The sequence below is a fragment of the Archocentrus centrarchus genome, chromosome 6, assembly GCF_007364275.1.
Source record: "Archocentrus centrarchus isolate MPI-CPG fArcCen1 chromosome 6, fArcCen1, whole genome shotgun sequence".
NCBI classification, from domain to species: domain Eukaryota; kingdom Metazoa; phylum Chordata; class Actinopteri; order Cichliformes; family Cichlidae; genus Archocentrus; species Archocentrus centrarchus.
The window spans coordinates 19,028,529-19,041,229 of NC_044351.1; the positions used below are offsets into that span (position 1 = coordinate 19,028,529).

The 12,701-nt window shown below is 38.7% G+C and overlaps 1 protein-coding gene across 1 annotated transcript; it reads left to right on the plus strand.

Moving 5' to 3' along the window:
* Window positions 1-1,608: 1,608 nt before the first annotated feature.
* Window positions 1,609-12,701, plus strand: usp3 (ubiquitin specific peptidase 3). The gene is made up of 15 exons (XM_030732504.1): window positions 1,609-2,081; window positions 2,341-2,401; window positions 2,763-2,900; window positions 3,182-3,265; window positions 3,459-3,540; window positions 3,888-3,967; window positions 5,635-5,748; window positions 6,058-6,171; window positions 6,384-6,533; window positions 6,889-6,995; window positions 7,305-7,385; window positions 7,508-7,626; window positions 7,733-7,846; window positions 10,702-10,769; window positions 11,353-12,701. The coding sequence occupies exons 1-15, from the start codon at window positions 1,991-1,993 to the stop codon at window positions 11,810-11,812; spliced, it is 1,863 nt and encodes a 620-aa protein (XP_030588364.1). The 5' UTR covers window positions 1,609-1,990; the 3' UTR covers window positions 11,813-12,701.

The following is a 12,701-nucleotide window of genomic DNA, read 5'->3' on the forward strand; positions in this document are numbered from 1 at the left end:
TGAGAGAGGCTACATTATACTCATAGAATCTGGGCTTAAGGTATACAATCAACATTATTTTGCTGTATTTCCATGAAAAACACAGCACTCTGCCAGAAAGGTGTGTGGGGAGCAGCAGCTCATTTAATTAAAATCTATAAACAACATGTGATACTTACAATCGTGGCTAATTTATTAGGTACATCTGTTCGACTGCTTGTTATTGCAAATAACTAATCAGCCAATCACAGGACAGAAACTCTGAGCATCAGAATGGGGAAGGGAGGTAATTTAAGTGACTTCGAATGTGGCATGATTGTTGCTGCCTGACTGGTTGGTCTGAGCATACTACAGAAACTGCTGATCTACTGGGATTTTCCCACACAACCACCTCTAGGTAACTAAACTCTAAGTAACTCAACAAATAACCAGACATTACACGTCAGGTATGCAGAAGGGCATCTCTAAAAACATTACATGTCAAACCTTGAAGCACATGTACTACAGCAGCAGAGGACCACACCAGGTGCCACTCCTGTCAGCTAAGAACAGAAAACTGAGGCTACAATTTACAAAGGTTCATCAAAAATGTTGCCTGGTCTGATGAGACTCTGTCTTCTGCTGTGACATTTGGATGGTGGGGTAATGCTGTGGGGGATGTCTTCTCGGCACACTTGGGCTTAGTACTGTTGGGAATGTTTACAGCACCTTGTCAAATCTCTGCCACGATGAACTAAGGCAGCTCTGAAGGGAAAATAAGGTCCAACCTGGGACTAGCAAGGTGTACCTAATAAAGTGGGTGCATACATGTATTAACTTTTAACTTGTTAAAACTTGGTATAATATGGGATCTTTAAAGGTGAACAAAGGTGGGACCTGTATTATTGCTAATTATCAGCCCCTCCACCCCTAAAAACAGTACTTCCCAGAGTAAGAAGCATTGTGAAGAAGCAATAAGTGTTGTCTCAGTATAGGAGGTGTGATTGGTGGACTTAAATGGAACTTACAGGCAGATGGTGACCCACAAACCTTTGCCAGGGATCTCAGGTTAAGCTGGCCATGTGGCTGATCCTGGGTCATAAAACAACTCAGAAGGATTTTAGGACTATGCCCATGTGCATAAAACATCTGCAGTATATGATGACATAGAAATGATATTGGGATTCAAGAAACGTCAGTTTGGATAGTAATTTGAACAATCACAACTGTCGCATTTTACTACAACTTACTCAAATGTTGAAACAAGGAAAGAGGCGTCATCATAACTTCGCATGCGTGTTGGCTGAGGTCTAAAGGCAAACTTAATAAAGACATGCAACTTAAATAAATAAATAAATAGTGGCTAATGTGGTTATATTTGTTAAAGCGGTATAACTACACCGAATATAACCTTTACTCATGTTATAAGTTATGTATACGTTTACCTGCTATTTCCAATCAAAATGGTTGCTGTTATGTAAAAAAAAATTAGAGCGTCAAAATAACAGTAAATACAACAGAAAGAGTCAAATTAAACTCGATTTGTAATGCGGCTTTGGTATCTTTAAGCGGCTCGGGGAGGAGAATAAGCGAAAACGGAAGTGGTGGAGAAAAATGCTCCCGGCAGCGTTTTCATCTTTGTGCTGGCGAACAGCCGAGCCGGCAGACAGTACGTCACTTCCTCAAGTTATTTCCATTTGTTTGTGGCAAACGCCAGCAGTTATCTGGTACCTCTTAACATCAAATATAAGGTTACTATTTCATCTTACGGCATGTGCGGGTGGAACCAGCGCTTCTTTTTATTTATATAAACAATTTTTGTGTGAAATTATGCAGGCTATACAATAGCTACATAACGCGTCGGCGTAAGCAGAGGCAGGAAAACGTGCGTTCGCCACCAGAAGTAGTAGATCTGCTAACGTTAGCTAGCTAGTTTAGGTTAATTGGCTAACTATTGTTAGCTTCCTGGGTCCTGGTACCGTTGGTGTTGCAGTGTTGGGTATAACGTTGGCTGACTCGCAGCTGTGAGCTGATGGAGTGCCCTCATCTGAGCTCAAACATAAGCGGTGCCTTTGATTCCTCCAGGTTCCCTAACGGTGCTCCGTCTTCTTGGTGTTGCAACGGTAAGAGGAGTGTTTTTCTGCCTTTTATTTAACTTTCATTAAATTCAGTTCATTGTACATCAGCGTAGCTCGGTGTGCAATATTTTTGGATGCCTACCTGTGATCAGATTGCCATATTTCTGTCTGCTAGGTAAGTACTAGCTTTAAGTCGGCGGCAGATATCACAAGGGCAAATCACAATTCGCCATATCTCTGTGGCAGTTGAAGGAATTGTTTTATATATGGAAGTTAATTAAACGGAATCATCTTTTATGTTCAGTTTGCAGGTCTAATAAAAGTCCATGGATTTGCCTTACTTGTCTGGTGGTCCACTGTGGACGGTAAGTTTGTGTCTGTTGTTTTGCTGGCCGGTAAACCTCCGTCTGTTATTTTTTTTTAAGGAATTGACTTTGGGACTAACAAGTCTAATAATACAGTACTTAAGGGGCACAGTAAATAAAGCTTCCACATTCGTTGATTCTGATGACAAATGAGATGTACATAAAAAAATAAATAAATAAAAACTTGCCATTGTGTAATTGAAAATTTTTGACAAACAAAATAACAAGACACTAATCATTTAAACAAGATTAGATTTGCAACACACCTACATCTTTGATAACATTTGTGAGCGTAACTACTGAGTCGTTCACAGGAAATTCCAGATGTTGTACATTTATAAAGTTATGTCTTTCTGCACAGATATGTCAATGGACACGCAAAGAAACACTTTGAAGAGAACCAAGTCCTTGGTGTTAGTCAAAGGAAGAGTGAGAAACATGAAAAAGAGAAAATCCATCATTCTATTTGCATGGATTGCAGCAGCTACAGTGTGTTTTGGTGAGTGTCCTCTGTGACTGTAGTTTGAATCATCTGAGTCAGATTTACTTGACAAAGGATGTTAGAAACACTTTTGTGTTTTTTTTTTGTTTTTTTTTTAATCTAACATTATTAAAATTATCATTGAAGTCACTTCTTCCACATTTAAATGTGACTGAATGTTGAAATGTGCTACTGTGTGAAAGATGGAACATTATGATTGTATTTCTTAAATGGTTTTAATGGGTGCAAATCTTTATTCCCCAAATATGGATACGTTATAGTTAATGTGGATTTTATAGTTACAGATGTGATGAATTTGTTGTCAACGACACCAAACTTGGGCAGGTGCAGAAGGTGAGGGAACATCTTCAGAGTTTAGAAAAGTAAGTACAGTTTATTTCATTTTTTTTTCCCCTCATCATTTTACTATCATGGTTGCCCTTGAACATTATAAATAGACCGTTTTAAATGGACAGTTAGTTTTGATATCTCGAGAGTATTTTAGGCAAGTTAAGGCAAGCATGCCAAAGTAATCTGCCTTATCTGGGTGATACAAGTAATCTTTTCTGCTTACAGTTCAGCACTAATGGGTGACAGGCAAAGGAAAAGAAAACTTCAGGACAGCCCAGCAGCAGATGGCAAGCTGTTAAAAGACAATGTAAGTAATCCGTCGAGGTAAATGTTTTGTCTTGGAAAAAGAAGAAAGGATAACAGCTACTTCAGAATTGCATTCCCAGCGCAAAAAACTGCACTACTCCTTCAAACTTGGTCAAATTATCTTTTTACAAGTCTATTTTTTACACTGTGGTACAGGGCTTCAATTAAATGAGTCACAGCAACTTTATAGAGCTGTACGCAATGCAATTTAAATGTTAGCTTAAAACAGTTTTTTCCATAAGACTTTAAACATGCATATATATATATATATATATATATATATATATATATATATATATATATATATATAATATAATATAATATAATATATACACTTGTCTCTCTCAGGATGGCATGGCTTTAGGTGCTACAGGCCTGCGCAACTTGGGCAACACGTGCTTCATGAATGCCATTCTGCAGTCCCTCAGGTAAGTGTACTGAGGAAGAGGAGGCGGTGTGGGTGGTGAACTGAGTATGTGGTACAATTCAGTAGCTCTGCCCCTGTAGACCAAGGGCCCCACGAGCAGTCATCCTTTATTAATATAGTGTGGGGCACAGTCGGGGGGATTACAGAGGCTGCTTGGAAACAAGACACAGTCACAGCCCAGGTTTCCCAGATAATACACATATAGCCACATTTAGCTAAAGGATTATAGTGGTGGAGTTTCAGATTTACATTGTATTTTGCTACTGACCAACTGTCAAAGCAGCTAATATTTTTGATACATATAATTTTTTTTTTTCATTTTCAATATATTGATTAAATAACAAATCCTTATAAAATAGGATTAATGAACTAATTCATTGCTCTGAATTTTGCTTTCCCATATTGGCAATACCTGGCAACCTCTGCTGGCTCTTTAAAGTCAGTGAATAAATAATGAACTATAATAAAACAGTTTCAGCTGTAGTTTCCCTGGTCTGAAAAAAAAGGTTAAAACCTCAGGCAGACCACATTATGCGTTTCTTTATAAACACACTTGCCTTAAAAGTGTAAAGTTTGGATGTACTTTAGTTTCCAGCAAAATCCCTCTAAAAGTGAAGTAAACTTTTTTAAGGCATGTTACATGGCCAAAACGTTTGAGCCACACCTCTTAATCAGTGAATTCAGGTGTTTCATTCAGACCTATTTCCAAAGATGTATAAACTCAAACATGTAGCCATGCAGTCTGCCTTTACAAACATTTGTGAAAGAATGCATTCAACTTTGTGGGAACGGTTTGAGGAAGGAACTTGACTGGCCCACAAAGAAGCTGACCTCAACCCTATCTAACACCTTTGGGATGAATTAGAGTGGAGATTGTGAGCCAGGCCCTCTTGTCAAACATTATTGTCTGACCTCACAAATGCTCTTCCAGACGAATGGGTAAAACTTGTAGAAGGCCTTCCTAGAATAGTGGAAGCTGTTATACTGTAGCTGCAAATCCATAAAACCTATAGATTTAGACTGGGATGCCACAGAAGCTCCTCCAGGTGCAATGTGTAGGTGGCCCAATACTTTTTTGTCCATATTGTGTATTTCTAATTTGGATCTTGCAGATGGTTAATAGATTACAAAATAAATAAATAAAATGAACCGTTGATTCTATAGTTAGGTGATCTAGTGGTTCTGTTATATGTTGGGGGATTCTGCTAGCATGGTTTGGACCCACTTGTCTACTCAGGAAAATGTGACTGCAGATCCAAAAGACATTGTGACTGGTTGCGTTTATCCTTTGGTGAAACATTTCTATTCTGGTGGAGTGGGCCTTTTCAGGATGATAGTGCCTCAGTCCACGGGGCATACTGTGGCTTTTGCAGTCACCAGAGCTAAAACCTTGTGGAACATTTATGATGACAGGATTGCTCATTTGAGGATTTAAAGGACTGTTTTAAGTACAGTTTTAGAGACTTTCAGAATCAGTGCCAACGTGCTTTGAAGCTGTTGAAGCTGCATTTGATGACCCGACATTTTATTATGACACTTTGTCACATTTTCCTTTAAGTTGTCACCTCTCTGCTGTCAATTATGGCCATTTCTGCCTGTTGTATTTTTAGTGCATTCTGCTGATGTCAGGTGTGTGCCGTGTGATCGCAAAATTTGTTTCTTTGACAGCAACATCGAGCAGTTCAGCTGTTATTTCAAGGAACTGCCTGCTGTGGCTCTACGCAGTGGTAAGACGGCAGGAAGAAGGATGTACCACACCCGCAGCCAAGGGGACAACAGTGTGTAAGGTCCTCTTCTGAAGGAGGGATGATTCATGGGCAATAATTCATGTTAATTTCATCAAGTATGAAATTATCCACATTGTTAGTTATCAGTGATCTTGAAAGACACCTTTCTCATAAGATGAGACTCCTAACAGTTCTAATTATGTTTTTGCTACAAAGGAAAATACGTATGTGTGTTTGTGTTAAATGGAAAAAAAAAAAGAGACATAAGTCAAAAATCCAGACGATTATTTAGGTTAAAGACTAAACTGAAGCTGAATTAACTACAATGTGCAGCATAGTAACAGGACTGCTTTATGCTGAACAGATCTTTGGTGGAGGAATTCAGGAAAACTCTCTGTTCCCTGTGGCAAGGGAACCAGACCGCCTTCAGTCCAGACTCCTTGTTTTATGCCATATGGAAAATCATGCCAAGTTTCAGGTACGCCCAATTTGTACACAGGTTTTTTTCCATAAGTTAAGCTGCTAATGCTGAGCAGGAAGTCATTTCCTTTTCAGTTCTGCTGATGTACTTAAGCGTTACCATATTTATTCACAACAATGACAACCGTGCATTGTTCAAAAATTGTTATAACCTATTGTAAAGTTATTACATTATTGTAATTTAAAGCTTTTGTGTTTTTGTGTGTGCAGAGGTTATCAGCAACAGGATGCCCACGAATTCATGCGTTACCTGCTCGACCACCTCCACAGGGAGCTACAGTACAGTCGTAACGGGGCTTCTCATCCAATCTCGCCTCAGGATGGAGTCAGACTTTCTAGTGCAGAGGGCAAGTGCTGCATGTGAGTCAGTCTAACCTTACAATTATTTTGGTTTTGTTGTTTCAGCAGGCTCTTGGATATGATGATTTAGGCAAAAAGAAAACTTTGATTTAAAAAATGACCTAGGCCATTACTTTAAGAGGGTGACGATATTTAATATTTCCTCCTTTTTTAGTTAAAACAGGCTAGTTATAACTATATATATTGGCATAATAACATGCAGCAGTAAGTCACTTACATGAATGTTTTCCTTTAGTGCAACTGACTCTATAAAATGGCCCATATTCAGAATTTGATATATGTATTCATTGGTGATGCTGCTGTTGTATGCACATAGCTACTAGCTAAAGCTACTGTGTCTTTTGATTCTTTACAGCAACGGGACCGCCAGTGTTGTAACGTCTATTTTTGGTGGTATTCTTCAAAATGAAGTCAACTGCCTGATTTGTGGGACAGAATCTCGAAAGTTTGATCCATTTCTTGGTAAGACATAAAATGTCATGAAAAACCACACACCGCATTGACGAAAGGGCTAGCATGTTTCTCATGTCAGTTGCAATTTTTGTTTTTTCTTTTTTCTTTTTCCTTGTTGCCTCATATAGCAAAGTTCATGTAGTGGTGTTACGCAAGATAACACAAATGTAAATGTGGGTTTTCCGTAGCAAATCTTTCGATTGTTGCTCTGTAGCTTAAAGCAAATAAATGGAAAATGCGGTTAAGTGTTATAGAGATAAAGCTTGATATAGCCTGGTGATGCATGACAATATTTTTCTCCTTTTTTTTTTCACTCAGATCTGTCTTTGGACATTCCCAGTCAGTTTAGACAAAAGAGAAATAAGGACCAAGAGCCAGTGCCAACATGCACCCTCCGTGGTAATCTTCCTATGGTCAAAAATGATCATTTCTAGACATATTTTGCAGTGTTAGTTTTAAAGTTTGTGATGCTAAAATTCATCAGAGCATTTAATATTTGTTTGTTTTTTGTTTTTTTAAAGACTGCTTACATAGCTTCACTGACCTGGAAGAACTCGATGACACAGAGCTGTACTACTGCCATAAGTGTAAAAAGAGACAGAAATCAACAAAGAAGTTTTGGATCCAGAAGCTGCCAAAGGTGGTGTTTTTTGTTTGTTTTTTAATTTTTACTTGCTATGAAACTATTGAAATTTTTTTTTTTTTTTTACTTTTTAAATAATTGTCAGTTTTATTTCTACTCATAGGTTTTGTGCCTACACCTAAAACGGTTCCACTGGACTGCCTTTTTGAGAAACAAGGTGGATACTTACGTAGAATTTCCACTGAAAGGTCTGGACATGAGGGGCTACTTACTTGAGGTGAGCTTGACACTAAATAACGTGGGTTTTTCACAGTATATTTTTTTTTGCCAGTTACATTCCCAATGAGACAAATCAACAAATGGTGTAAATCTGTGGTAATTCTCAGACTGTTTTCAGTCTGAGAATATTTATTTGGGAAAATTAGCTGTTTAATCAGGAGAAGATATCCTTTTAATGGCAGGCAATGCAAGGACCAGATTAGGCACTTTGTGGCTGAGAATCATATGAACGCAAGTTTATAAAAACTGCAGTAAATGTTTGCAGACTTTTCTGCTATTTTTGTGGGCTCCTAAAAGCTCCACTGGCTGTATCAGTACACAGAATCAGAGGTCAATAATAATACTCCTTCCATTTTCCACTTGTACAACTGAAAAACAAGTTCACTGAAATTATTATTGTGGAAGTTTATTGGTATTATCTCAAGTCATTTTTGTTGGAAAGATCAAAATAGGAACCTAGTTTACTTATGGCAGTTTGAACCTTTTGTAATGAAGAATTAGTTTGGTTAAGAGAGATGACTATGAACTGTAATGACTGCCTTGTCAGTTATGTATAAACAGAGCACCTGCAGACAGTTAGGAATAGACTTAAAAAAAATAAAAATAAAAATATAGAAAGTCTGTTTCTCTAAAAAAAAAAAAAAAAAAAATTCTTTTTGTTTTAGCTCTGCTGTCGATGACAGACCAAAGTCAGCAGAGCTTATCTCATACCAGCCATCCGGCGTCCGTCCATCATCGACCTTTTGACAAATTTTATATTTGAAATCTTCTGAAACTTGATAAAAATACTTTTTGGATGAGGCTCTGGGGAGACAGATTTTGGACTTGGGTAGTTGCACTACGATCTGCAGCAAATGTATTTTTCATTATTTGGATCACTGGTTACCACCTGCATTTGTGACTTTCTGATAGATCTCCAGCTGGTTACGTAGGAGGTCCGCTCTTGTTTTCACGACTTTGCAAGATGCTGTGATGGCTTATTCACACCTATGTTTGATTCTTGGACATGAAGTATCTGCCTGATTTCAGGGTACAAGCAGGCTTATACTCTACATAAACTGCTTTTGATTAGATCTTTATGTAAGGTCTTGAATTCAGAGTATTTGTGTCAAGTATTAATCTTGTTTGTCTGAATTGCTAGAAGCCTCAAGGGGCACTATTCTACAACAAATCTGTCTGACGGCTCTGCAAAAAGTGGGTCAGTAATAAAAAAACACCCTTTTTTGTTATTTTTCAAGACCCTCCTAGCATACACCCACAGTTCTTAAAAAGTAGGGACACTGTAAAATGCAAATAAAAAACACAATGCAATGATTTTCACATCTCACAGACCCATATTTTATTCACAATTGAACATAGAAAACATAATGTTTAAACTGAGAAAATATACCATTTTAAGAAAAAAATATTAGCTCATTTTGAATTTTATGGCAGCAACATGTTACTGAAAGGTTGGGACAGGGCCACGTTTACCACTGTGTCGCATCCCCTGTTTGTTTCATGAACCAAATATTTACAATTAGTGAAATGTCTGGACTGCAGGCAGGCACGTTCAGCACTCCTCTCCTACAAAGCCACATGGTTGCAGTATCTGCAGTGTGGGGTTTAGCTTTGTCTAGATGTAACAGCTCTGTGAAAGACGTCATCTGGATGAGAGGATGTGTTGCTCTAAATCCTGTATATGCCTTTCAGTATTGATGGTGCCCTTCCAATTTGCCAATCCCATAGACACTAATGGACCCCTTTACCATGAGAGATGCATTCTTTTTGAACTGAGTGCTGATAACAAGCTGATGGTCCAATAGATGAAAACAGTCTTGTGAATTGTTCTCCACGTGGAAGATCAAACAGTTAAGTGAAGAAATGAGTCAGAACAAGGAATGTTCCTGGCAACTCATTTGCTACATGGTTAAAAAAATCAGGCTAGTCGAGACCGAAAACATTTAGAACTGAACAGGCTTTAAGTGGACAAAGTTCAACATTGGTCGAAGTAATATTTCCTGTGTATGAAAGCAATCACTTTCCTTGTTAATCAAATCGTGTTTTAAGTCTCGCTGAGTGTGTGGCACTTTGTATAATGTTGCAAAAACAGAGAGTTTGCAGAGTCAGATTAGTTTGCAGAGTTTGGCTCTGCAAACTTAGCAGTGCTAGCAGTAATAGCTTTGGTTTCTTCTATGGTAGCTTCCACACCCTGCAGAATGTGGTTACACCTGGCCTTGTTTGCTTGGTTATATTACAGTTGATTCTGACAAAGCTGTCATACAACTGCTCATTTTTTTTTTTTTTTTTTTTTTTACATTAAAGTACTTCAGAACAGCAGTTCTGGTTAGGATTGTCACCTGTTTACTTTCTCCTTCGCTCTTTTACAACTTCCCTTTAAAGAGAGGGGAATAGAGAGAGTAGTGACCCTCGTCACAACTGAACCAGTGACCGCTGTTGTAATTAATAAAATAAGAATAATAGGTTTAACTGACTAGTATTTCTAGCACTTACTAGCAAGGTGTTTAAACATCTAGTCTGACTAATTGTGTACATCCCTAGTCAGAACTTAGGGGAGTGTAAAGTGAGATCTGTAACATGTTGCCTTTTAAAGCATCCGGCTTAATTTGATAGTGTTTGCAGTGGAGGAGAGAGACAGGAAAGCGGGAGGAGAGATGGGGGAAGACACAGTAAATGGTGACTAGGTCAGGACTCGCACCGCCACGCGGCATATGTGGTCGCCCGCTCAACCGCTGAACCACCCTGCCCTAAATTGTTTTGATTTTTATGCCATTCTCTGGCTTGTATCCACATCCAGATGTAAGGCTATAAATCTTTGGGCATTTCTACATTTTTCTTTTGCTCTGTTTGCAGCCAGAGAAGTCATTACCAGGGAGCTGCCTGTATGACCTTGTTGCTGTCGTGGTGCATCATGGATCTGGGTGAGTAGCTTAGCATCGTTGAGTTTGGCTTTTCGTGATTTGTCAGTCCTCACCTAATGTCAAGGAGATGGTAGAAGTTGAGGTAATTTTTAAGTTTTCTTAGCTGAGAAGCATGCCTGTTTAGAGCACATAAATGGAAAAGCCATAATTAATCATTAATTTAATGTAATCACTAATTAATTCCCTTCAATAAAACAGCCAACTGGATCCATTTTGCTATGTATTGCTGTTTTTTTCTGAGATCTGAGTCTCTGCATACAGTCGAGACTGAGCTTTGGATCTGTACGTTATCATCTGCCAGCTTTGAGTTACTGTATAATCCGTTTGATCCAGTTTTGTCAAAAAGCTTTGTGGAAAGCTGCAGTTTAAAAATTCATGTAGCCACTAAATACTGAAAGGCATTAGGCTGTGAGTGCTTGAAAACACATTTAGAATCAAAGTGCATTTGTCTTTCGCCTCTAGGTGGCACTGCTACACTGCTACCATGTTGTCAAGCTGAATCTATCCCTCTTGTTTCAGCAGCAATAAATGAAGTCTTGTATGAAAGCAGGCAGCAGAACGTGATGTGTGTCTATGTTCACAGGGTTGGGTCAGGGCATTATACAGCATACGGCAGCCACGAGGGCCGCTGGTACCACTTCAACGACAGCACAGTGACTCTGACCAATGAGGATACAGTGAGGAAGGCCAAAGCCTACATCCTCTTCTACGTAGAGAGGACTGGTCAGGTGCCCTCTGACATGAGCGCATCAAACAGCACAGCCACAAATAAGCCTGCCGCGGACACTGCAACTGTGGACAGTGTTTCTTCAGAAATAGTTTCTCAGGACAAAGTTGTAGCTGACACAGCAGCTACAGAAATGGATTTAGTGGATGTGGCAGCCTCACACGGGCATGTTGTGGATGAAAAAGCTGTGGAAGACGCGAGCAAAGACATGGCTACGCTGGCTGGGGCATCAGTGAAGGCTGCAACGGATGCAGATACCTCAGACAAGGCTGCAACAGAGGAATCTCACCAAGCTGTACAAACTGTCGCACAATAAATGATTCTTTGAGATTTCACTGCCTCAGACCAGCTCGTGACTTTGTTTTGGCTTCACCTCAATCACATTTGTCACAGTGCTTGATTATAATTTTCACATAACATTCACATTTCCACTTTTGTGTTTATGACTTGTTTGAAAGCATCGTGTTTAACTTGCTGCTTAATTTGTTTAGTGGGACTTTTTGCATGTATTTTCTTGATGATGCATTCCTCATATGAGGTAGGCTTCTCCATATTGAATAGATTCCAAAGGTGATCGTTTAAAGTTTAATGTAATGAAGCTTTAGCCTTGGAAAACCTCAGTTGGTCCAATGTTTAGCCTAGACTGAAGAGATTTGTTGTCAAGAACACTGTGTTATATTTGGCATTTCTATTGTTTTTAAACTTTCCAGTGTTATATTTTTCACCTTAAGAACCCAGTAGTTCTGTTTTCCAGTCATTAGAGTATATTTTAGGATTTAGAATGCAATGCATTTGACAGACTGGTGCTCATTAGGGCTTTAGAAAGTTGTTTTAACTTCTTGATCAGAACCAATGTAAAAGAAGTGATCCTTCTCAAAGTTTTGCCTGTACTGATGCTGGAATATCATGTGACATTTTTATGTTAATTTGAAATGGGCATACACGGGGACCTAATGAAATTCTCTTAAAAATGTGTATCAGGCAACATGAACATGACAGAATACAGTGGAGAATGTTTTATTAAGATGTTTTTGTTTGCTGTTTTTATCCACGACGGCAACCGGGCGACGCGGTGCCAATAAAACCAGACAGGACGCCGAGGTTCACATTAGTTGTTTTTGTTTTTGTTTTAGTGGTCTGTGTTATGAATCATTTTACTACACTGTCTCAAGGAGAGATGGTAAGATAAAAAAATAAAAGTACTG

Coding starts and splice junctions, on each gene's coding strand:
- usp3 (XM_030732504.1), top strand. CDS start 1,991: ATGGAGTGCCCTCATCTGAGCTCAAACATAAGCGGTGCCTTTGATTCC. Junction 3,266..3,458: donor CATCTTCAGAGTTTAGAAAA/GTAAGTACAGTT, acceptor TTCTGCTTACAG/TTCAGCACTAATGGGTGACA. Junction 5,749..6,057: donor AGCCAAGGGGACAACAGTGT/GTAAGGTCCTCT, acceptor TATGCTGAACAG/ATCTTTGGTGGAGGAATTCA.